A 27,032-nucleotide genomic window follows, 5' to 3' on the forward strand; every position below is an offset into this window, starting at 1 on the left:
GTAATTGTTTAAAAGGGTGTAATAACTAATACTAATAAAACAGAATACATAACACAATCCCCATCATCTCTTTAGGGCCTGGGTTCCAGTCTTGACACTGCTTTGCTGGAAGGCAAGTCACTGTGGATCTCTTTGGAGATAGGGAGGTGAAGGTAAGGAAGGGAGAGATGAAAAACATTGGACTTCTTGCACTTATTGTAATGGCTAACAGTTACATAGGACCCAGGTTAAATATGTCAAAGTAGACTGTAAGTCTAGCTCTTTGGAGGCAAAATTTATACATATAAACTAGCCAAAATAGGACAGATTAAGTCAAAAGAATTAAAATATATATAAAGCAATGACAACAACAAAAGAGTATGTTTAGAATTTTCTTTGAAACAACAGAATCCTAATATTACCCAACAGGTATGGTTCCCCCATTACAATTCAGTAAAAATCTATTCAGTGAATGTTTATGGATACAGAAAACTTGCTTCTACAAAGATACAGATTTTAAAATGAAATAGAACTAGAACTTTGTAGAATTTCAAGGGGATCTCCTTTGTAGCTCACTCAATAAAGAATCTGCCTGCAGTTTCAAGATGGAAATATAAACTATAAAAGTGACATCACTCATGCAATTTTCTTTTCAAAGAAAATTTTAAAAACTACATATTTCATTGAAAGTGAAAGCAAAGGCCAATGACTGAAAATTACGTCTCACTTCAATGGGATGGCTGTTATCTAAGGCGTCAAGCTCCTGAGCTCGTGTATAATCAGCAGAAACAAACTGAGTCCAGATATCATACTCTGGGAAGCAGTGGTCTACACACAGATACTCAATCCATGATGCAAAGCCTTCATTTAACCAAAGATGAGTCCACCATTCCTAAAAACAGAAGATGGAAATATGTAAAGAAAAGAAGATGCTTGTCACTCCACTAATATAAAAAACTCTTATGTCCCTTCCATTATACTCTAAAACTCTTAATGAGCTAAAATTCAATTCAAAACATTTAGTAAATAACTCACATCTATAAACAAAAGAATTGCCAAGAACAGCCAACTGGTGACACTCGCATTATCACCACTGTTAAGTAACTTTTTGGTACTAAAGGTAGAAGAGGAGGAGGAAGGGGGATGAAAAACACCCTCAAGATGGAAAATGGGAAGGGAGTGCATAAATGTGTGTAAGAGCTACACTGTCATATAAAATTCAGTTTAATAAACAACTCTCTTTAAGAAATCAGAAAGTTATTAGGACCAAACAAGGAAAACTGGGAACTATCTCCATAATGACAGGGGAAAAAATCATTGCTGAGTGACAAATTAAACTTTCTAGATAAACAGAAAAGCAGTATTGCTTATACAAGAATTGCATGAAATTAACAAAATGTCATAGCAGTAAGTTTAAATACAACTGGTATTTAAACATTTATAGAATATAAAATTCTCATTTGTTAATAATAAGAATAGTGGAGTGGACAAAGAATATAATGGGTCACAGACAAAATCAACTTTTTAAAATAGAAACAAACTTGCTAGAAAGAGATTTCAATCTAATTTTCATTAAAGTTGATTAAATCTCTTATTAAAAAAGCAATACTATATGAATTCAAGATAAAGGACAAATGTAATGGTGAAAAACAAAAGGGTATTTAAAAATTCTGAAAAGATCAAATGTTTTCAATAAAGTGATAAATGGCTATCTGTCCACATGCTTTGCGTACTTATTTAACTAACAGACTCCATTGGGATAAGCTGGTACAAAGCTAGTAATTTTCCAACTCTCTCTAAACCCCTGTATTTCAGTTAATGAAAAAACTGACATCCAATAACTAGAAGTTACTCGAATACAACAGAAAGATGTTTAAAAGCAACATGAGAATGCACACATTTCCCCTACTAAAATTTAATACTGGAAGTTTAAAAATAAAATCATAAAAAATAAAATCTGCTCACACAGCAAAAAAAAAAAATTGTTTGGTAGCAACAAATTTGCTGCGTTAGGAGAAAGGAACATTTCTGACATATTTGAACACAGGAACTAGCATACTTAATTTCATGTAAAAGTATATTTCAAACAACCTTTTCTTCTTTTTTCTTTTAACCCCTAAGCAAAATTTTAAACAACCAAAGCAAAAAAGAAAGGATTTACTTTCAAGGGCTGACTTTCCTTAGGAACTCTTTCAGACACATTGCTGTTTCGGTTGCTAAGACATGTCCAACTCTTTGTGACCCCATGAACAGCAGCATGCCAGGCTTCCCTGTCCTGCACAATCTCCTGGAGTTTGCTCAAACTCAGACATTTAAGAGTTGCTAAATGTTTTTCTTTCTTGCTTATTTCTGTGACATGTGGTCTCAACTAACATCCAAGTTGGGCTCTGCTCTTTGGCAGCCTAAAATGCCATCAGGGAATTTGGCTGGCTCCACAATCTCCAGTTCTTTCTTTGCAGAGGTACTTCTAGTTCACTTATTAAAAGCTGTGCTTCCAAGCTCTAACACAGTTGGTTGCTATAGATAGTACTCATTTAGAGTAAAAGGGAAAGGTCAAGACTAGAGGATAGAGATCATTCACTACAAACATTACAATAAACAAGGACTTCAATAGGAGAGCTGGACATTTTAATATTCTTCAGTTATTCTGTAGTTTCTTTGCCTTCATTTCTATCAAATATCAGCTTAAAACTTTAGGCAATGAAGAAAATGACCCTTAAAAACATTTCAACCTTATTAAAGATAGTTTGCTATTCATCAGGTTACTTTACAGCAAGTGACATATGACACAAGAAACTTCAGTTAGCCTGAATCTCACTGCATGGAAATTGTCTATCTAAGTGGAATCTCTTCCTTTCACCCAAATTAATATCCTGACTTGCCCCATTTACAGGCAGTATTTAGAACAGTTTAGGTAGTATTTTCTGTTGAATAAAGATTACCTGTATGTTCTTAATTAACATGGATATCCTGATAAAACCTTTTCAAAATAAAGTTTTTCTATCAAAAAAACTTTTTTGGTACAAATTGCCAGCCAAACCTGAAATACTATTTAGCCAACATAAAGTGTAGCAGGAAAAAAATATATTTGAGCACTTAAAAATATTAAATACCATAGTAACAAGATTTCCAAACCATTGATGGGCGAGTTCATGTCCCACAACCAGAGCAACCCACTGGCGTGATGAAGAACAGGAGTTTTTTGGATCAATAAGCAATGCAGTCTCCCTGTGTTTAAAAAAAAAAAAATTTTTTTTTTTTTAAATAAAAGTATTTCAATAAAAGCAGGCATGCAGAAGTGGGGAGGGAGATTCAAAAAGTAAATAAGATGGTCAAGTTAGGCTTTAAAGATGTCAAGAAAACATTTCCTCAGAGTACACAGGATAGAAAAAGCTCTGCGAAGATTAAAGACTACTCCAATTGAATTCATACAAAAGAAGATCAAAGACGTGACACAAGTTTAATTATCAGTTTGTTTCTAGGATAGCTGCCTGAAATTTTAGGAAAACTATCTAAAGGAATTAGGCATTACTGTGCTAGACAGAAAGAGAAGACAGTTCTTCCATTAAAAGCAGAGAAGTGGCAAGCTGGGGGAAGATGCATTCCACAGTCCCAAAAAGAACACTGAACACAGTGTCCAAAACTTAGCTCATCGAAGAAGGCAATTGAAAGTAGAAGGCCAAAACTTGTTTACAGACACTGCTTTTAAAATTATACAACCCACATGTTTGTATTGTGGTGACAGACATGTAAGAACTTGGCTGCTTCGAAGTCACTTCAGTTGTGTCCGACTCTGTGTGACCCCATAGACGGCAGCCCATCAGGCTCCCCCGTCCCTGGGATTCTCCAGGCAAGAACACTGGAGTGGGCTGCCATTTCCTTCTCCAATGCATGAAAGTGAAAAGTGAAAGTGAAGTCGCTCAGCCATGTCCCACTCTTCGTGACCCCATGGACTGCAGCCTACCAGGCTCCTCCATCCATGGGATTTTCCAGGCAAGAGTACTAGAGTGGGGTGCCATAGCCTTCTCCGAGAACTTGACTGCTGCTGCTGCTAAGCCGCTTCAGTCATGTCCGACTGTGTGTGACCCCACAGACAGCAGCCCACCAGGCTCCCCCGTCCCTGGGATTCTCCAGGCAAGAACACTGGAGTGGGTTGCCATTTCCTTCTCCAATGCATGAAAGTGAAAAGTGAAAGTGAAGTCGCTCAGTGGTGTCCGACTCCTAGCGACCCCACGGACTGCAGCCTACCAGGCTCCTCCGTCCATGGGATTTGCCAGGCAAGAGTACTGGAGTTGGGCGCCATTGCCTTCTCTGGAGAACTTGACTAGAAGACATTAAATCAGGGGAAGTTCTTCAAGCTGGATATGTAACTATGTAACTACCAGGAGGAAGAGAAGGCACTGAAATGAGAAACTCAGCCAAAAATACATTTAGAAATGCTACTAATGCCAGATGCTCACTTTAAAATCTTACACTCTCAGATAGTAGCACCAGAGGGTGTTCATCTGCATTCTTGAAATGTTCAAGGAAATGGGGGAAGGTAGGAAAATTTATGGCAGATCATAAAGCAGAAGCTACTGAACTGTAATTAGGAGTGAAGCACTCATGAAATCAGTGATTTAAAAGACAAGGTAGGGTAATACATCATTAACATACCTATAAGTAACAAGGCCCCAGTTCTCCATGGCACCTTCATAAAATAAAATACAAACATTTATTGATATTTATACATACTTCTTCTTGAAAATCATAAAATTCAAAATAAAAGTTATTACAATTTATCAATAAAGTGAAATTTACTTTACCAGCTGCAAAGTCTGCAATAGCAATGAGATCAATTTTAGGTAGAGGATAAGGAACATTGAAGTAGTCCTTATAAAAAGGCAGAGTTTTAGCAGCAACCTATAAAAGTATAAAGAAAAGAACCATCTGATAAATCCTATTGCCATTCCTACAGAAATCCACAAAGGAATCCAGTTGCAAGCCAAATATCTCAAGTTATAAGAAACCAACCCTGGGGGACCCCACCTCCAGAGACTGCTTTAGCCCTAAGCTTTGTATATGTCAGCCAAACTTTAATCCATTTATAACTCAGTATGAAAAGTACAATTATATATGTCCCCCCCCCCAGGTTAATAAATTCCATTCTAATATTCTCTTAATCATTATCTTTCAAAATGTTAACATCAAAGTTGCTAGTTCCAAGATTCTATTAAAAGTAAAACCAAAGCAGCACAAGATATTTCAGATTAGATTATAAATAACTGTACTAATAATTGATCAGAAATGTAAATTCCCCAACCTGGAGTTATGGACTGTTGGAACAATCCTCTTCAAGTACATTTACCTCTAACGCAAATTTTCCTTGCTCTGCTTTGCCAACAGGGGTGTAAACACGGACACACACACCATCTTTTGACCTTGTTTCTACAAAGTCATATTCACCCACAACAAATGCCACCAGATATGTAGACATGACAGGTGTGCGAGCAAACTTCACTTCCACTACATTTTCATCATCAGGGTATGGTTTCCGATCAATTACATTCTTTAAAAAAAAAAAAGGAAAATTTAACAGATTTACATTAAATACCTTAAAGCAAACACTACCCCCAAACTGTAGGCTTTGTAACCTTTTCTTCCCCCTTTCCAGCACTGCTTACTTCTCTATCCTAATTTACCCAGTACTATTACACTCTCAAGGCTTTTCCTGTTAATAAAGAAAGTGAACTGATGAAGCATACACAATAAGAAGTTGGAGCTGAAGTGTTAAAACTACCAAGGATTTGTAAGGTAAAAGAAGCAACTTTTCTTGAATACCTATTAACATAACAGGTATTGGGATGTTTTAAGACTTTAATACTTTTCAAGTGAACGAAGGATAGAAGACAACAAATATTAATGAAAATAAAATGTAGTTGTGAAACTGGACATTTCAAAAGGGCACAGATTTCTAGATTTAGAGCATATTCTATATGAAGGTTGGCTCTAAGCAAATTTGTGACAAATCTCATTTACTTTGAGAGTTCCCTAATTTCCCTCTTTTTCCTATTCAGGCTCTCAGTTTCCTCAAGTTCTTGCTATTTTTTCTTCCAAGCAAGACTTATTCAAGAACTGATCTGATAAATTCATTTGCATTAAACTGCAAATGAACATTTCAGTGTAATTTATTAGCTTCCTCTCTAAGAACATTTGAGAAAAGCATCTTTAAGAAGAGAATCTACAGAATTCTCTCCACTAATAAAGGAAGCAAAAGCCAGTTATTTCAGGTCCAGTAGGTGTTTCCAAGTTCCCTAGACTCCTATTATAGTCTACCGGCTACTCTATGTCTTAAATAAGGCAGTCTTAGACAACACATTTCAAGTAGTAAATGCTTATTCTACTATGAATGACATTCAATGACATCAGTGAAGGGAGCACATCCAAGAACACAATCAGTTAAAACCTAAATACACTTCATTATGTGGCTGTAACTTTTGGCATTTAGTAACAGTATCAGATTTTTTTTCTCTCAAGTAATAGTTATTAAGTTCATTTCTTACTTAGATTTCCAAATTAAAGAAAGCAGGTAATCTTGTTAACATAGCTTACAAGAAATTTCTTCCAGGGTGCGGGAAAACTCCGCAAATGAGGCAATAAAAAAAAAGAGGGCTTATAAGAAACTAAGAACACTAACATTTGTGCTCCCATTATGTGTCAAGTACTGTGCTGGGTGACTAGGTAGTTCCATGCTATCCCATCTAATCAGCAAACAAAATATGCTAAATGCTTATTCAAAATATAAGAATACTCATTAACACATACATACCATGTTTGATAAAGCTACTCTGTCTTTAGGAACAACCAATGAAATATCAAAAGTTGCTTTGATGGCAGGTTCATCCCAGCAAGGAAAAGCTCTCCGGGCATCAGTAGCCTTAAAAAAAGAATATGAAATATGAACTATCACTGAATGAACCTACCGGACTATTTCACGTAACAACCATTTCTTTCTATCATTCATTCATTCACTTTTTCAAATATTTATTTTCTACTTAGCGCTAGGCAATAAGCTAGGCACTGATAACAAAGAAAATGCAAGGTAGCACTTTCATATACAACACATAAAACTGTCAGCATTTGGCCTACTTATTTAGAGAGATCTCATTCTTTCTGTAAACATAAAAGTAATAAACTTTAAAACAAAATAAGATTTAGTGGTGCAGCAGAATATTAGTTATAAAATAAAGAATCTTTCATAAAATAGAAATAGAACCGCTGACAAGATTCTGTATCTTGCCCCTCAGTCACGTCCGACTCTCTGTGACCCAATGGACTGCAGCATACCAGGCTTCCCTGTCCTTCACTATCTCCCAGAGTTTGCTCAAACTCATGTCCATTGAGTTGATAATGCCGTCTATTCATTTCATCTTCTGTTGCCCCCTTCTCCTCCTGCCCTCAATCTTTCCCAGCATCAGGGTCTTTTTCAGTGAGTTGGCTCTTCCCATCAGGTGGCCAAAGTATTGGAGCTTCAGTATCAGTCCTTCCAGTGAATATTCAGGGTTGATTTCCTTTAGGATTGTCTGATTTGATCTCCTTGCTGGCCAAGGGACTCTGAAAAGAGTCTTCTCTAGCACCACAGTTCAAAAGCAACAATTCTTTGGTGCTCAGCCTTCTTCACGGTACAACTCTATACAGACCTTTGTTGGCAAAGTGATGTCTCTGCTTTTTAATACACTGTCTAGGTTTGTCATAGCTTTTTTTCCAAGGAGCAAGCATCTTTTAATTTCATGGCTTCAGTCACTGTCCGCAGTGATTCTGGAGCCCAAGAAAATAAAGTCTGTCACTGTTTCCACTGTTTCCCCATCTATTTGCCATGAAGTGATGGGATCGGATGCCATGATCTTCGTGTTCCGAATGTTCAGTTTTAAGCCAGTTTTCTCATTCTCCTCTTTCACCTTCATCAAGAGGCTCTTTAGTTCCTTTTCAATTTCTGCCATTAGGGTGGTGTCATCTCCATACCTGAGGTTATTGATATTTCTCCCGGCAATTTTGATTTCAGCTTGTGCTTCATCTAGCCTGGCATTTTGCATGAGGTACTCTGTGTATAAGTTAAATAAGCAGGGTGACAATATACAGCCTTGACGTACTCCTTTCCCAATTTTGAACCAGTCTGTTGTTTCACGTTCGGTTCTGTTGCTTCTTCATTTTTTTTTTTTTCCCCTGAATAGCATGTGGGATCTTAGTTCCTCATCAGGGATCAAACTCATGCCCCCAGCAGTAGAAGTGTGGAATCTTAACCACTGGCCTGCCAGGAAAACATATACTTCTGAAAAAGGATTTCTTGGGGCTTCCTTGGTGGCTCAGTGGTAAAAGAATTCGCCTGCCAATGCAGGAGACAAGGGTTTGGTCCCTGATTTGAGAATATTCCATGTGCCATGGAGCAACAAGCCCCCTGTGCCACAGCTACGGAGCCTGTGCTCTAGAGCGCAGGAGCCGCAACTACTGAGCCCACATGCTGCAGCTACCGAAGCCCAGGTGCCTTAGAGCCTGTGCTCTGCAACGATAAGCCATGGCAATGCCTGCACACCACAGCTAGAGAGCAGCCCATGCGGACCACAACTAGAGGAAAGCCTGCACAGCAATGAAGACCCAGCACAGCCAGTAAATAAATATTTTTAAAAAAGGATTTCTCGAAGGAAAAATGTGACATGTCTGACTGCACTGTCAAAGAAATTAAATAAATTATGAATTCTACTAAACAGTAAATAAGATGTTTGAAAAAGTAAGTAGACTGTAAGGAAAACAATACACAGAAAAATTCAAATTAGGAGTAGCACTAAATAAAATGACACAGATAGTAAGATCTAAGTTTATTTATCTATCTGGCTGCATTGGGCCTTAGTTGCTGCACACAGGATATTTTGGTGTGGTGGGTGGGCTTCTCTCTAGTTGTACCTAGTTGTGGGTGACCCACAAACTGGAGAACAATAATACCAAAGAAGTTCTTGCACTATGGTAAAGGTTCTAAACCCCAAGTAAGGCTTCCCAGCCTGGGTACTGGACAAAGGGACTGGGAATCCCCAGGAAATCTGGCCTTGAAGGTCAGTGGGATTTGATTACAGGACTTCCACAGGACTAGGGGAAACAGAGACTCCAGTCTTGGAGGGCACAAACCAAATCTTGCACGCACCAAGACCCAGAGGAAAGGAGCAGTAACCCCACAGGAGACTGAGTCACAACTACCTGCTAATGTTGGAAGGTCTCCTGTGGAGGTTATGGGTTGACAGGGGCTCACCACAGGGACAGAGGCACTGGCAGCATCAGACAAGGAAGGCCCCTCCCTTGGCATAGTAAACCCTCTTGGAGTTTGCCATTAACCCTACCATAGGGCAAACAACTACCAGGGAGGGAGTGCAACCACACCCATCATCAGATAATTGGATTAAAGCTTTACTGAGCAAGGCCCTGCCCACCAGAGCAAGACCCAGTTTTTCTCACTGCCAGTCCCTCCCATCAGGAAGCTTACACAAGCCTCTTAGCCTCCTCCATCAGAGGGCAGATCGAAGAAGCAAGAAGCACAGTCCCACAGCAGCTAAGACAAAAACCATAACCAAACAGAAAGTTAATCTCGATGAAAAAGCAGAAAGGTATATCACAGATAAAGGGACAGGATAAAACCCCAGAAAAACAACTAAATGAAGTGGAGATAGGCAACCTTCCAGAAAAAGAACTCAGAATAATGATAATGAAGATGACCCAAGATCTCGTGAAAACAATGAAGATACAAGAAATGTTTACCAAAGACCTACAAGAACTAAAAAACAGATGCATAATATACTAGAAGGAATCAAGAGCAGAATAACTGAGGCAAAAGAAGAGATAAATGACCTGGAGGACAGAATGGTGGAAACCACTGCTACGTAACAGAATATAGAAAAAAGGATGCAAAGAAATGAAGACAGCCTAAGAGACCTCTGGGACAACACTGAATGCACCAACATTCACATTATAGGGGTCCCAGAAGGAGGAGGGAGAGAAAAAGGACCTGAGAAAATATCTGAAGTAATAGCTGAAAATTTCCCTAACATGGGAAAGGAAACAGTTAACCAAGTCCAGGCAGCACAGAGAGTCCCAGGAAGGATAAACCCAAGGAGGAACACACTGAGACACATAGTAATCAAACTGACAAAAATTAAAGACAAAGATAAAATATTAAAAGCAACAAGAGAAAAACAACAAATAACATATAAGGGAACTCCCATCAGGCTATCAGCTGATTTCTCAATAGAAACTCTACAAGACAGAAGCAAACAGCATGATATATTTAAAGTTGTGAAAGGGAAGAACCTACAACCAAGAATACCCAGAAAGTCTCTCCTTCAGATTTGATGGACAAATCAAAAGCTTTCCAGAAAAGCAAAAGTTAAGAAAATTCAGCACCACCAAACCAGGTTTACAACAAATGCTAAAGGAACTTTAAGAAGGAAACACAAGAGAAGGAAAAGACCTTCAAAAAATAAACCCAAAATAATTGAGAAAAAGGTAATAGGATCATACATACTGATAATTACCTTAAATGTAAATGGATTAAATGCACCAACCAAAAGACATACACTGGCTAGGCAGATGAAAACATGTGCATGTACGTACTTCCACTTACATCACTGTGCTTGACCCCCCCAAACTGTATGGAACTATTTTATATTGTTAAGTTAATCATGTTCCCATTATGGCTTAAAATTATAATTATCTTTTATTTTTTGTCTGGCTATTGATTGGGAAAACTGATAAACACCTTAACTATGGTGATTATATAACTATTACTCACTTTATACCACTGTATCATGATTGGTCAACAGAAAATTAATTGAACTCTATATCACCAAACAAAACTACAATTTTACAGAAAAACCTATAATCACTTTTTAAAATCCAGATGCTTATTAGAATTATCTTGAAATTTTTTGAAAAATACAAATGCCCAGGTATTGCACTTTTTCCTCCAGAGCTCAAGGTATGCTTCTAATGAGCAGTCATGTTTAAAAACAACTGGACTACATGATGATCTTTTATCTAGTTTGTTTTACTTTTTTTCTATTTCACATTCAGTCCTCCCATTTCATTTAGTTTATGCTTTCCAATTTCTCCATCTTTTTCTTTCTTTTTAATGTTCTTTCTCAAGCCTTTATCAAGCATAGTAGAAAAGCTTATGTATACACATAAATAGTATGTATGACATATATATTTTAGAAAACTTATGAATTTTTGCCTAACTAAAAACGTATGATATTTTGATTCCACTTGTTTGACTTAGTATGAATAGAATGCTAGATTTCTAATTAGGAAGATGAAATAAGCAAAAAAGGTTTACTGTATAGCACAGGGAACTATAGTCAGTATTTTGTAATAAACTATAATGGAAAATAATTTCAAAAATAATATATGCGTAACTGAATCACCTTGCTGTGCACCTGAAACACTGTAAGTCAACTATACTTCAATAATATACATATTAAGCAAAAAGCAAACAAACAAAGGACAGGTGATAAAAGCAATCACAGGTACATTTAGGGGACAGACACTAGAGCTAAATCTATTATTAAATGATGTTCCTGAAGAAGAGATCAGAACAGAAACATAATGAAGATGCAACAGAAGAAAATACTGCTATACTGATGAAAGATCTAAATCTGAATGTGAGTAGGGTTCACCAATTATTAAAAGTTAATGAAAAGTGAACACTAGGTACAAAGAAATAATTTAACAAGCAATCACAAAGAAAATACAGCAAAATTTTAAATTGTGTTACTCTACAAAGGGATAAGACACATTTTAGTCTGACTCCTCCTATTTGACAAAATGAGATGTAAAAGACTTTAGAACATATTTTGTAATATTTATTTTTATTTATTTATTAGGCTGTGCCAAAAGACAGAGAACTTATTATTAGCAGACCTGCCTTATAAAAAATACTGAAAAGAGTCCTGTAAGCTCAAGTGAAATACAGTAAATGGTAACTCAAATCCATACAAAGAAATGAAGAACACCGTGAAGGGGAACACGTAGGAATTATAAAGACAGCATAAATATTTTTATCTGGGTTTTGTCTGTTTTTCATTCTTGGCTGCACCACACAGCTTACAGGATTTTAGGTCCCCAACAAGGGACTGAACCCTGACCAGCTCCCTGTAGTGGAAAGTCCTAACCACTAGCCTACCAGGGAATTCCCATAAACATTTTTATTTGTAATTCTTTTCTGTTTTGTCTTTACATCTGTCTTTAAAAGGCAACTGTATAAGGTAATAATTAGAAAATGACTGATAGGCTTAGATGTATTAGTACTATATAAAGATCAAATTTTTATGACAATTATAGCATGAAGGAGTCAGGAGCTACAATGAAGCAAAGTTTTTATACATTAAAAAATTTTTCATATTAACCTGAACTATATTGGGTTTCTTTAATACTTACTTATTTGGCTGTGCCAGGTCTTAGTTGTGGCATGCGAGATCTTCAGTTGCAGCACATAGAATCTAGTTCCCTAACCAAGAATCAAACCTAGGCCCCATGCATTGGGAGCTCAGAGTCGTAGCCACTGGACCACCAGGGTGGTCCCTAGACCAACATTTATGCACCTCTGAAAGAGAAAAACTGTAAGCCAATTGTATCACTCTTACTGAAGAAGTTGGGCTTGTCAAGGGAAAACTCACTCAAAAGAAACTATGGGGTGTCTCAGTTAAAAGAAACTACTATGTGATTTGGAATTTGCCTGAATGATTTGGAGTCGATTTAAGGAAGAAAGAATTCTAAGTTGAGTGCTGTCAGAAAGTGGAGGCAATTTTACCAGCAAGTATTATCTTTTCTGTTAATATAAAGAGGGCAAACTAGAGAAAGCCTAAGACTGCATTTGGTAAAAAAAAAAACAACCAGCAGTCACTCATTTTAACCAAGAAAGGGAGTTGTTTGTCTTTTGTGATGAACAAAATGACCTTGTTTTTGTCTGTGCCTGGAGGAAATTACGAAGGGTCCTTGTTTTGTCTCACCTTATCATGGTGTCAAAGTAGTAACCTTGTCTGAGGCTGGCACTTTGTCTACATCCAACAGGAAAACATCTATTAGCTTCAGTGCTAGGACAACTTATGTCAGGGGCTGCTCTTTCTTCCTTCCCCCTCCTCCAAACAAATCTTTTATATGTTCAGTAAAACTGGTTGTATATAAAGGCAAATGAAAGATTTTCTGATATCCCAACACTCAGGAAGTATACCACCCACATACTCTCCCTTTAAAAATCATTTGGAGACACACTGCAACAAATCATTCCAAGATGAAGAAGTGCTCAAAAGGGCTAGAGATAAGCACTGGAATCACACTCTCACATACACACACATACACACAGGTAACAAAATTATATTTACATATATATATAAAATCCATATATATCTGTGTATAGCTATATATGCATACATACAGGTAAAAAAAACTTCAACACCTGGATTGCTTTTATACTTTGTACCTGTGGCTTTTCCTACTAAATGAATACTGATACTGTTATAAAAATATCATTCCCCAGCCCACATCCCTAATTCTCTCCCCTGTATAATAGAGAGAACTGAATATAGAATAAAAATTCCAAAATCATTAATACAATTATGGTTACAGGCATCTAGCCTCAAATAATCAGGCAAATAAGAGAACAGACCTTTGTCAGAATGTCTCACTGAAGATCATGATTTTTTTTGGCTGCCCTGGGTCTTTGTTGTGGCACACGGGCTCTTCATTGCTGATACGGGCTTTCTCTACTTGTGGCAAACGGGGGCTACTCTCTGGTTACGGTGTGCAAGCTGCCCACTGCCATGGCTTCTGTTACTGCAGAGCATGGGCTCTAGGGTGCTAGCTCAGCAGCTGTGGTGCGTGGACTTTGTTGCCCTGCAGCATGTGGAATCTTAGCACCTGGACCAGGGACCAAGCCCAGGTCCCCTGCATTGGCAGCAGATCCTTTCTTTCTGTTCTTAAAACAATAATTTTATTTCATTATTTATTTTTGGTTGTGCTTTGTTTTTGTTGCTGCACGGACTTTTCTCACGTTGTGGCGAGCGGGGGCTACTCTTTGATGTGATGTGCAGGCTCTAGGGTGCACAGGCTTTAGCAGTTGTGGCAGGCAGGCTCAGTAGTTGCAGCTCCTGGGCTCTAGAGCACAGGCTCAATAGGTGTGGTGCATGGGCTCAGCTGTTCCACAGCATGTGGCATCTTCCCAGATCAGGAATAGAACCCATGTCTCCTCCACCGGCAGATGGATTCTTCACTGAGTCACCAGGGAAGCCTCTGGCAGGCAGATTCTCAACCACAGGTCCACAAGAGAAGTCCCAAGATCATAATATTTTAAAGAATGCATGCATGCTAAGTCGCATCAGTCGTGTCCAACTCTTTGCAATCCCACTGACTGTAGTCCACCAGGCTCCTCTGTCCATGGGATTCTCCAGACAAGAATATTGGAGCGGGTTGCCATTTCCTCCTCTAGGGGATCTTTTCAACCCAGGGATTGAACCAGCATCTCTTAATGTCTCCTGCATTGGCAGGCGGACTCTTTACCACTAGCGCCACTTGGGAAGCTCATATTTTAAAGAATACCATACCTCAAACTGTGTGACAGCAGCATAGCGCACCTCTCCAGAAGGGGTAGTATATTTACTTCTATAGAAACCCTTCATTTTATCATTCAGTTCGCCAACAAAATCTATCTTTAAGGTTCCTGTACCTGTGATTGAAGATAAATGAAAATACTTTCATGGAGATATTAAGTACAAGTTATCAGAAGTATGTCATTAAGCATTAATTCATAGCTATTGACAATGTTCAAATCATTCCTTCGTTTCTCAAACACTCTTCTTGGCAATGTAGAAAATACAGTATTTACTAAAGTAAATGGCAAACTAATCCTAAAGGAAACCTTAAAGTCATGTTTGGAGTGACTGCTAAGAAAGTTCTTTAATTTTACTAGTGAGTTTCAAATCACCAATACATGAAAAGCAGGAAAAGAAATAAATATATTCAATGTATGACCGGCTATTATGCACTGGTGCTTTAAAAATATTTAGTTGGGTAGGCATTGTCTCCATTTTCTGAGATGAAGAAACTAACCCTGAAAAGTTAAATAACTTGCCCAAGGTCACACAATTAGTAAGTAGCAAGAATGAGATTAAAAACTCAGGTCTGTTTAATCCAAAATTCATGCTCTCTGCCAATTATGCCATATACATTGATCCTTTCCTGAAATCTAAGAATATTAAAGAAATAAATTTAAACCAATAAGTATTAAATGCAAATAAAAATACCTAAATACATATTCTATTGTTATATAAGAACAAAATCAATTTAGATAAAATAGGAGGTTTTTTTTAAATTGAAGTATAGTTGATTTACAATGTTGTGCCAATCTCTGCTGTACAGTACAGTGACTCAAGTTATACACAGAGACATTCTTTTTTTATATACAAAATGAGAGTTTTTACAAATATATATACAGCTGACCCTTGAATATTATGGGGGTTAATCCACCTATAATTTATAGGTGCTTAGTTGCTAAGACGTGTCCGACTATTTGCGACCCCATAGATTGTAGCCCACCAGGCTCCTCCATTCATGGGATTTCCCAGGCAAGAATACTGGAGTGGGTTGCCATTTCCTTCTCCAGGGGATCTTCCCAACCCAGAGTTCGAACCCTGGGTCTCCTGCCTTGGCAGTCAGATTCTTTACCACTGAACCACCTGAGTAGCCCCAAAAAACATGGAACGATTCACAAATTTGCATGTTGTCCTTGCGCAGGGCCATGCTAATCTTCTCTGTATTGTTCCAATTTTAGTATACGCACAGCCTAAGCAAGCACAAGAAAAGCAACTAACGCTTCCAGAGACACCACTGGGACAGGGGTCTTCCATATCTGCAGTTCCTCCACATCTCCAAATTCAACCAACCTTGGAATGTGTGGTACGCTATTTACTACTGAAAAACATCTGAGTATAAGTGGACCCATGCAGTTCAAACCTGCGTTGTTTAAGCACCAACTATACTTTCTTTCATAACAGAAAAAACCTTATCACTATTATCTAGTGTCATCTACTAAATTCAGATGCATGACAAAACAATAATCCCATTCTACATTTTATAAATCCAGTCACAAAAATCCCCCAAAATGTTGACTTTTAATTGATCCCTTTAAAGTGCCTATTTATAAAAGAATCCAGAGCATGGGAATCTAACAAATCAGAGATATAGTATGACCATAAAGTAATTAGCCACTTAAATCAGAACTTTCATATCCTAATGCTTCAAACTGACATTTTGTAATGCTTGCAGAGCAATGACACTGACATTGTTCAAAACGTTCTTGACTTTCTGACATATCCTTTTCGAGGTTCACAAAGTCAAATCTTCACCTTCCAAAATTGAATTTGCTTTTTGGAAAGGTCCAAGTCATAAAAAGTTCAAGTCTGCAGATTATGTGAATAACAAATTGCAATCTATTTTTAGCCAAAACACTAATTGTGCCTATTAAGTAATTAAGCTAATTTCCTAATATGCCTCAAACTGGTTCTGAAAGTAATTTCAAGTAAAAATTTCAGACATTTGCAGCAAAGTCACAACTAAGGAAAGTACCACATTCTGAATCATGCTAGGAAAATAAAACCAAATAACTCACCTGAAGGTCCACTGAACAGACATTTGTGATAGTATTTTTTTTTTTAAATCGGACATTCTGGCTGAAGGTGTCAATAAATACATTTTTTTTTTTTTAAAGAGAATGATAGTTACTGGGACAGTAAATATAAAAACACTAAAAGAATCTGAAACAATTCTGACTGATACTAAAGAATTTAGCTATAAATAATATAACATTTCTCTATTTTCATTAGGAATTCATTGATTAGGAAAAAAGGCATATGTGTTCACAGTAATCAAGTTTTTGTTATTGTTGTTTAGTTGCTAAGTCATGTCCAACTCTGCAACCTAGGCTCCTTTGTCCAAGGGATTTCCCAGGCAAGGATACTGGAGTTGGTTGCCATTTCCTTCTCCCAGGATCTTCCCAACCCAGGGATCAAACCCATGTCTCCTGCTTGGCTGGCGAATTCTTTACTGCTGAGCCATCCCTGGGAAGCCCCAATAAAGTTAGTAAAGAATATCTATTAGACTATGAAAACCTCTTTAAAAATAGAACTGTTTGATGAAATTTTATGTTACAATTCCATAAATGGAATTGGTCAGTCTGTTTTTCAATAAGTCAACTATTAAGATGTCTTCATATTCCATGGCAAATCTACTTTTGACTTTTCCTACTTGGAATAAAAGTGGATTTAAAACTTTTAACTAAATAAGAAAGTCTGCTCACATTTTTACTCAGTCTTAAATCTCCAGGGTCATTAATACTATAACAAGATATTGACAATGACCATTTCTGAAAAGTGGCAGACTACAAAATACAAATTATTGGGAAGGGTTATTACCTGAAATTCAAAAAAAACATGTTTTTGTTTTTTTTAAATATATTACTAAATTTAATTGGTGTCACATTATACAGTACTAATTATAGAATATTTGCTATTGATACAGAATTTTAGGGCAAAAACAAGAGGAAAAAGGACTTCATGATAAATTTCATCTGTCAATTTTATACCACACTAAAGAACCAATTGCCAGAAAGTCTGATTTTATACCTATTTTCACATATAACTGACTTTGCTTCCTCAAATTAGATGCCTTATTTGAATAGCCAAGGTATACAGTATTTACCTTCTTGGGGTGATAAGCCTTTTAATACATATAGGCTCATTTATTAATTAAACAACTGAAAAATTAGGACTTACTCCAAAAAACTTTGGTTTTCAAAGCTTGCTGCTACTGCTAAGTTGCTTCAGTTGTGTCCAATTCTGTGCGACCCCACAGACAGCAGCCCACCAGGCTCCCCCGTCCCTGGGATTCTCCAGGCAAGAACACTGGAGTGGGTTGCCATTTCCTTCTCCAATGCGTGAAAGTGAAGTCGCTCAGTCGTGTCTGACTCTTAGCGACCCCATGGACTGTAGCCTCCCAGGCTCCTCCGTCCATGGGATTTTCCAGGCAAGAGTACTGGAGTGGGGTGCCATTGCCTTGTTGCAAAATCTGAAGTAACAAAATTACTAAAAATTATATTATAAAAAATTTAATGCGTCTAGCTATGAAATTTAAGACAGATTACTTTATATAAAGAGAATAAGTCTCTGACTTTTTGTCACCATTTCTTGTGATCCTGTTTTCTACTCCTCAAAATGTTAGTATCTTCTAGCATTTCACAAATGATTGTCACTCTACAGGATCCTTAACCACTGATTCTAAGGTTGTTAGGCCTTACAATGATCATGGGAAGTTAACCAATATTCTAAAATGGTGCCAATTTCAGAAACGAAGATGTTTTACTTTGTTATATAGTATTTGGCACGACTGTTAAGTTTGAATTGGCTAAACACAAAGGTTACTAATGTCCTCCTGATACATGCTCAGTATTTATTACCAGAAGAGAGACCACTTACTGAAATTTGAAAAAAAAAAATCAGGATTTTATTCTCAAAGCAAAGAATGACTAGGTAACTTTGACCCAGATATCTGAAGAAAATGTGAAAGCCAATGATTTTCAAACAGATATTTATATATATTCAATAATTTAATACAATCACATCTGTAAATGAGATAACTTTTAATTCTAATATTCATATTAGTTACTTAAGTATATCATATTAGCTAAAAATCTCCAAAACTTTGTCAAATATACTTTGTATGTGTGCGCTAAGTCATTTCAGTTGCGTCCAACTCTTATTTAGAGTCCCTATGGACCACAGCCCACCAGGCTCCTCTGTCCATGGGATTCTCCAGGCAAGAATACTGGAGTGGGTTGCCATTCCCTTCTCCAGGGGATCTTCCAGATCCAGGGATCAAACCTGCATCTCTTAAGTCTGCTGTATTGTCAGGCGGGTTCATTACTAGCATCACCTAGGAAAAAAGTATAGTGTATACTAACTATAGTGTATACTATAGTGTATACTATACCAAAGTATAGTGTATACTAACGGTCATAATCTTCAATGACTTGTTCCTGCTTTTATTAGAAATGACTTAACAATTTACCATGTCTACTGTAAAAAGTCCTTATCAAGAATGATGTAGCTCTTATATACTGATAATGCTGCTAAGTCACTTCAGTCGTGTCCGACTCTGTGCGACCCCATAGACGGCAGCCCACCAGGCTCCCCCGTCCCTGGGATTCTCCAGGCAAGAACACTGGAGTGGGTTGCCATTGCCTTCTCCAATGCATGAAAGTGAAAAGTGAAAGTGAAGTTGCTCAGTCGTATCCGACTCTTAGCGACCCCATGGACTGCAGCCTACCAGGCTCCTCCATCCATGGGATTTTCCAGGCAAGAGTACTGGAGTGGGGTGCCACTGCCTTCTCCATACTGATAATAAATGACCTCTTATATATAAAGGAGAAAAGAACGGTAGAGAATACACATGACATGCTAACTTCTGTGTTCTTAAATGGTATAAACATAAATGCTTATAAAAGCATGGAGCAGTTTTGAAAGAATACATAGGAAACTGATCACTTCAGAGAAGTGGAGCTGAGAAAAAGACAGGAATAGAACAAACAACAAATTATCACTATGTATCATTTGAATTTCAAACCATGTACATGTGTTATATTTTTTTAACATTTAAAAAATAAAAGGAGCATAATGTGGTAGTTAGTAGTACAAAGTTTTGAATCAAACTGCGTGTGTTCTATGACTGCCACTATACTAGCTGTTGACCTTGGGCAAGTTATTTAAGTTAAATACATCATTTGGTGCAATAGTTTATCTTTAAAGCGGAGATCATAGAATCTATTTCAAAACGGATTAACAAATGTTTATGATGCACATAAAACAGTACATGGCACAGATTAAGCACTCAGGAGATACATGTGTGAATATATAATACATACATATATTCATATACAGGTATACATCACACACACACGTACACATATACCTTCTGGGAGTTTATGTCCTTTCTTATCTGATGAGTTCCAGCAAATATATTCTGGCTTCTTTTGATAAACACACTAATATTTTTGATTTAAAAAATTATGTCAAATTTCCTAATGCTAAACAATTGAATCTATGCTATTTTTTTTCTATACATGCTAACTAGGTTTATGTATCTTCTTCTTAGGCTATTTTAAGCCACCTTTAAATATTTTTGCTCCTCTCTTCCTCATTTTTATTTCATTAATTTCTGCTCTTAAATCTTTCTCTTCTACTTTCTTCAAGTTATCTATTCTTTTTGTCTAACATTGAGCTTGATGCCCTCTTAATTAATTTTTAGCCTTTCTTCTGAGCTAAATATCCTCTCTGAAAATAATGCTTTACCTGCATCCCACATGCTCCATATGTAGCAATTTTATTATTCAGTTATAAATATTTTCTAATTCCTGTAACAAATCTTCGACTCATTAATTTTCAGAAGTATCATTTTTCCAATATATGAGAAGGCATTTTTTGTTCGTCTTTTGCTACTGACTTTAATCTTTTCACAGTATGAACACAGAATATAGTCTGTAATGATACAGATTTTAAATTTTTAAAAAATTTCCTATCATTTCTATCAAAATAATAGTTCACAGTTTTAAACCTCATATATCTGCCTGCAATGCAGGAGACCCAGGTTCGATCCCTGAGTTGGGAAGATTCCCTGAAGGAAATGGCAACCCACTCCAGTGTTCTTGCCTGGAAAATCCCATGGACAGAGGAACCTGGCGAGCTTTAGTCCATGGGGTTGCAAAGAGTCAGACACGACTGAACAGCTAACACACAATACAGTTCTACAGGCCCACCCATATAAGCTGCAGGCACGCCCAATGCTACTTATTCCCTATACCTGCCTCAGTAACAACTCTGTGATTCCTAAATACCTTGCTTATTTAGCTATTTTTTTCACTTTTCAATTTTCTTCTTACTATAACAAGTGAAGTTTGAGCTAAACTACATCTCCACTACTATATCTTTCACAAAGAATTAAAATTGTCTATAACTTCAAAGATCTAAAAATATTTTCTTTAACTTCATTGCGTGGCTAAGCACAGAATTCTAAATTGAGAGTCAGATTCACTTATAATTTTCAAGGAATGGCTTTATTAAGAGTCCAGTTTCGGGGTACTCTTTCTATCCCCTTCTGATGCCTATGTCAGAAGCTTTCTCTATCTCCTTTATACTTTAATAAAACTTTATTACACACACACAAAAAAAAGAGTCCAGTTTCCATTGTAAATCTACTGCTGTTTTGATTTCTGAACCTTGAAGGTAACTTCCTCCTAACTCCCTGTCTCAGGTAGAAACTCTTTGAGAGCCTCACTCTACCCCCTGAAAATTCTAAAATTTGCTTTGGTGTGGGACTTCTTATATTAATTGAGGTTCCTTTTGATAGTGTATTTTTTCAAACTTAAGGCTTCTGTCTCATCAGTTCAAAAAAATTTTCATGTTGTGTGTTTTTCAAAATTTCCCCTTCCCATTTTCTATGTCCTCTCTTTCACTAGCTGGATGTCTGGTCCTGACAGATCAGTCCTCCAATCTTCCTATTTGGAAGATGCCTCTATTTCACCTCTCAAAACTTCTTTTGTTTTTTTTACTCCTAATATATTATAATTTCCAAAGGTGTTCTTACTCTATTCCATCCTGTTCTTATTTAATGAATGTAATATTAGTAATACTCCTTAGGATACTAATCTGTTTGGGTTTGGGGGCTTTCTTTTCATTTTTCTTTGCTTCTTTCAATTTTCTATATTTCTATTATACTTATTGCTTTCCTTTTTGCTTTATGTTTCATTTAGAAGTTTATCAAATGTCTGGTAATTGTTGCCCCAGTGACTTTGGGATTGGCCATGCTATTTGCTTTGCACAATGAAATGTGAAGGAACATCACCATCCACGTAGAATCTTTAAATGTTTGTGATTTGTTGCTGTCTCCAGCCCCAAGCTTCTCCCCTCTGCCATATGAGAGAAAAGCATGCTGCACATAGCAGCTACTCACTACAGAGCCTGGCATCAATAGTCATATGAGCTCAGTGGAGTTCAGGGAAGTTGGCAATATGTCTGCAGATGATCAGCAGTCCTCAGGGCGATGTGTAAACAAGAAATATCTGTTGTAAGCCACTGATATTTGTGATCCCATTTGTGGGTTAAAATGTACACATACACTTACGTATACATAGAATATTTCTGGAAGGATTCACTAGACAGTAAAAGTAGAAAATTCACTAGACAATAAAATTTCTCAGAGAGAGAAATTCTCTATTTTCAGGTTATAATCTTCAGTATCTTTTAATACAGGTTTATGGCAAACATTTGTTTTTATAATAATTTCACACAAAAATAATCCTAGTGAGAAAAAGACAAAATGAAAGATCTTTAAGAGTACCAGGATAAAACTTCTCCAATTTAAAATTTTTCTATAAATACTTTCATATTGAGGGAATATATTCTCAATATAAAAATTATGGAAAACAGAGAAGGGTATAAATAAGAATAAAAATCATCAATTGTCAACAACCAGACATATAATATTATTCATACCATTTTAGAGATATGATTCATCACCTTGTATGTGTAATTCTGTATTCTGCTTTTCAATTTTAAATTATAATAAGTACTTTACAGTGTTAAGAATGCATAAACCTTACTTTTAACTGCTGGATGTATTCACCATACATATATGTCATAATTAGCTTAATTATTCCCTTAGTGTTGGACAAATGTATTAATTCTAATTTTTTACTATCTTAGTAATGTCTGAACAGACACTTCTAGGCATAAGGTATTTCTTGTATTTATGACTTTTCTTTAGGATACTATATTCCTAATACCAGAACTTCCAGGTCAAAAGACATGAATATCTTTAGGCTCTTAACAAATACTGCCAGGCTGCTTTCCAAGTAAATTACATGGATTTACATTCTTAGTAGTAATATTAAGGCAGTCACATTGAGATTCATTTTTTTACTTCTGATTACGTGACAGACAAAAACTGGTATTATCAGTAGCAGTTATTTTAATATTTCTCATTACGAGGAGGACAAATATCTTCACACACTGTTATTATTCATTTGCATTTTCTTTCATATTATCTGTGGCTTTTTATATGCTCATTTATCAAAGTCTCAGTACTTTACCAACTGATTTGTATATAATTTCTTCCATTATATTAAGCTCAGAACGTCTAGTTTCTTTGTGCTTTTAAATAGCACATATAGTAATGTATCAACGAATCTTTCCTTTCATGTCCTCACTTAGCATAGCATCTCTCTAATCTCTCTAACTATACCTCAAAATCAACTGTGGAACATTTGCCTCAGATATTTGGATTCAATTAGTAGAAGAACTAGGTAGATGTAATTTTAAAAAACTGAAACCGAAAAAGTGAAAACAATGCATTATGTTCTGGAATAGAATGACTGTCGTTTTTTACTTTTTTCTGGTGGGCTAAAAGTTGAAACGAACCTGACTGTTTTAAGCTCTGTCTTAATACTTTGTTATTGTTGTTCAGTTGTCAAGTAGTGTCTGACTCTTTGAGACCCCATGGACTGCAGCACGCCAGGCCTCCCTGTCTCTCACCATCTCCCGGAGTTTGCCCAAGATCTTAATACTTAATCTCCCTAAAACAAAGAGCTTTTTTTTTAAACAACAACAACAAAAAAGACATGTAATAAATTTGGGGGGAAGAAGTAAGATGTCGCTATTCATTATGGGATTTAATAAAAGCCATGTCTCCTACCTGGTTGGAGAGTACTAGGAAAAGACAAGGTGACTTTTTCATCTTCATTTTGATAGTTAAATCCTGTAGCATGTATTTCTGGAATGGAAAAAAAAAAATTACTTCACAGATCTGACTGGACCAAATCCAGGCTGCAGCAATTAACATTTTCAAGAGCAAAATCTCAAATAAAATTAAATATTCTGAATTTAATAAATTAAGCTCCTATTAACAAGAGTGTCATTTCAAACTAACCTATTTTAGACTATGTAACCTAAGTATGCTCCTTAAAAACAACTACACATCCTACATTAATTCGCAAAACTTCCATGATATAAGGAAATAGGGCTACTATAAATGTGAAAAGGTTTTCTACAGATTCCCAGACACACTGCATCCTTCTTTGTGTGATAATGATACTGCTTTATTCGTTGCAGTCTTACTCCTGAACATTTAAAATACAGAATAGGTTGCCAAGATTTCAGTGTCAGAGATATGTTAGTGATAAAGAACCTGCCTGCCAATGCAGAAGACACGGGTTAGGTCCCCGATCTGGGAAAATCCCACATGCAACTAATTTAAGCCCATGCATGCCCATGCAACACAACTAACGAGCCTGTGCTCTAGGGCCCAGAAACTGCAACTCCTGAGACCACGTTCCGCAACTACTGAAGCCTGTGCACCTAGAGCACAGGATCTGCAACAAGATGAACCACTGTACTGAGAAGCCCTCGCACTGCAACTAGAGAGTACCCCCGCTCCCCATGACTAGAGAAAAGCCAAAGATCCAACACAGTCAAAAATAATTCAAAAAAATAAACAAAACAAAGAAACAGATTTATCAGTGAAAGTTCTGTTCTCCCACTCAAACACAGGTAACAATTCCAACAAGATGTAAGTCGTATAAAAATAAACAAAACAAAGAAACAGATTTATCAGTGAAAGTTCTGTTCTCCCACTCAAACACAGGTAACAATTCCAACAAGATGTAAGTCGTATTTCCACTGAAATTCTTTGTTGTTACATTTTATAGAAATAAGGAAGGTAAAAACAGGTGTGCGGATTAAATTAAGGTTTTGATTTACTCCCTACCAGTAGTAAGAAGCGGAGAAGGCAATGGCACCCCACTCCAGTACTCTTGCCTGGAAAATCCCATGGACAGAGGAGCCTGGTAGGCTGCAGTCCATGGGGTCGCTGAGGGTCAGACATGACTGAGCGGCTTCACTTTCACTTTTCACTTTCACGCATTGGAGGAGGAAATGGCAACCCACTCCAGTGTTCTTGCCTGGAGAATCCCAGGGACGGGGGAGTCTGGTGGGCTGCCATCTATGGGGTTGCACAGAGTCGGACACGACTGAAGTGACTTAGTAGTAGTAGTATTAGTAGTAGTAAGAAGAGCCTGCTTATTTAAATGATACTTCAGAATACTTAGTTGACACTTTAGGAAAAGAGCTAAGCAGATCAACTCCCACCCACATCTTCACTCCAAAAGAAAAAGTGCCCAAAGAGGTAGCCTTAATAAGCACTTGAAAAGATGTTCAACATCTTTAATCAATCAAAACCACAGTGTGATACCACTTCATACCCACTAGGACAACTATAACCAAAAAGACAATAATAAGTTTAGGGAAGATGTAAAGAATCTGGAACCCTCACACACTGCTGATCGGAATGTAAAAATGTTTCCAAATGTTCTGGGTAACAGCCTGGCAGTTCCTCAAAAGACTAAACACAGAATTAACTGTATAACCCAGAAATTAGGTATATACCCAAGAGAAATGAATAAATATGTCCACACAAAAATGTATACACAAAGGTTCTTAGCACTCAAAAAGTAGAAACAACTCAAATGTCCATCAACTGATGAACAGATAATATGGGATATACAATGGAATACTATGTGACAATAAAAAGAAGTGTTAATATATGCTACAATATGGACAAGCCTTGAAAACATGTTAAGTGAAAGAAATCAAACACAAAAGGCCACATGTCTATATGAAATGTTCAAAATAGGTAAATCCATACAGACAGAAAGTAAACTAGTGGCTGCCTAGGGCTGGAAGGTCATGCAGAAATGGAAAGTGACAGCTCATGGATACTTTGTTTTTGGGGTGATGAAAATGTTCTAAAATTGATTCTGACGGTAGCTTAAAAACCACTGAATTGAATTCTATAGTGTGTGAATTTTATCTCAAAAAGTTTTCATTAAAAGAGAGGCAGCCTTACCAGTCACAGGCTTAAGTTTGATACGGGTAACAGTGATTCAGATTTAATAACATTCTATGAGTCAGGCAAGATGCCCACAATTCACTCTCTTCTCATAAATTACCAAAGATTAAATTCCCAATGTTTCTAATATGATGGTTCAAACATGTTTTATAAAGCCAAAATCTTTATAAAACCAATAAGAATTTATAATATGTTTTTAAAAGAACTTTATAATCAATTATTCCTCATTTTACAGATGAAGAAAATGATGTATAAAAAGTAAATGATTTACTCAAGATCACACTGCTGGACTAGAACTCAGTTCCTTTGCTATTCCTATTGCCAAAATTCTTTCTACTATCATAAGATAGCTCCTAAATTTGAACAGAAATTCAAAGTTTGGTATATATACAATACTGATGAAACAAATCTCTACTGAAACAATGACTTTTGCTGGCAAAAATCTGAGATTTGCTCTAACTTGATCCCCAAGAATAGAATATTCCTTAGCCTACAGGGAAGCTAAAAAGCACTTCAAAGATTAAGAATGCACTTTTCTAACTCAGATATAAAGTAGCATTATGGTACCTCTAAGGTACTCTGCGGAGAAGGCAATGGCAACCCACTCCAGTACTCTTGCCTGGAAAATCCCATGGGCGGAGGAGCCTGGTAGGCTGTGGTCCATGGGGTCGCCAAGAGTCGGACACGACTGAACGACTTCACTTTCACTCATTGGAGAAGGAAATGGCACCCCACTCCAGTTTTCTTGCCTGGAGAATCCCAGGGACGGGGGAGCCTGGTGTGCTGCCATCTATGGGGTTGCACAGAGCTAGACACGACTGAAGCAACTTAGCAGCAGCAGCAACAGCAAGGTACTCTGATCAAAAACTATTTCTATAAAAGTTTACTAAAACTAACTTGTTTTTATAAATGCACAAGCTTCAAACTGCTAAGAAATGAAGACAGAAAAGCAAAAGAATAGCAGTTTTTAAATGGAAACAATCAAATACTGTATTGCTAGATTATATCCTACTGCATATCCTTCCAAATGTACA

At 36.8% G+C, this 27,032-nt stretch overlaps 1 protein-coding gene and 1 non-coding gene across 2 annotated transcripts in view; both read right to left on the reverse strand.

Moving 5' to 3' along the window:
* NPEPPS (aminopeptidase puromycin sensitive) overlaps positions 1-27,032 on the reverse strand; it is a 104,463-nt gene that overhangs the window by 24,522 nt on the left and 52,909 nt on the right. The window contains exons 3-10 of the mRNA XM_070389753.1: positions 23,788-23,865; positions 14,595-14,716; positions 6,788-6,895; positions 5,327-5,527; positions 4,785-4,881; positions 4,636-4,669; positions 3,093-3,207; positions 707-871 (exon numbers count right to left, since the gene is read on the reverse strand). Coding sequence (XP_070245854.1) covers positions 707-871; positions 3,093-3,207; positions 4,636-4,669; positions 4,785-4,881; positions 5,327-5,527; positions 6,788-6,895; positions 14,595-14,716; positions 23,788-23,865 — 920 coding nt within the window. The remainder of the gene's footprint in view (positions 1-706; positions 872-3,092; positions 3,208-4,635; positions 4,670-4,784; positions 4,882-5,326; positions 5,528-6,787; positions 6,896-14,594; positions 14,717-23,787; positions 23,866-27,032) is intronic.
* On the reverse strand, positions 15,739-15,842 carry LOC138984070 (U6 spliceosomal RNA). Its single transcript, XR_011461423.1, has one exon. It is a non-coding gene; the product is annotated as a U6 spliceosomal RNA (small nuclear RNA).

This window comes from Bos mutus, chromosome 19 (genome assembly GCF_027580195.1).
Source record: "Bos mutus isolate GX-2022 chromosome 19, NWIPB_WYAK_1.1, whole genome shotgun sequence".
Lineage (NCBI taxonomy): Eukaryota > Metazoa > Chordata > Mammalia > Artiodactyla > Bovidae > Bos > Bos mutus.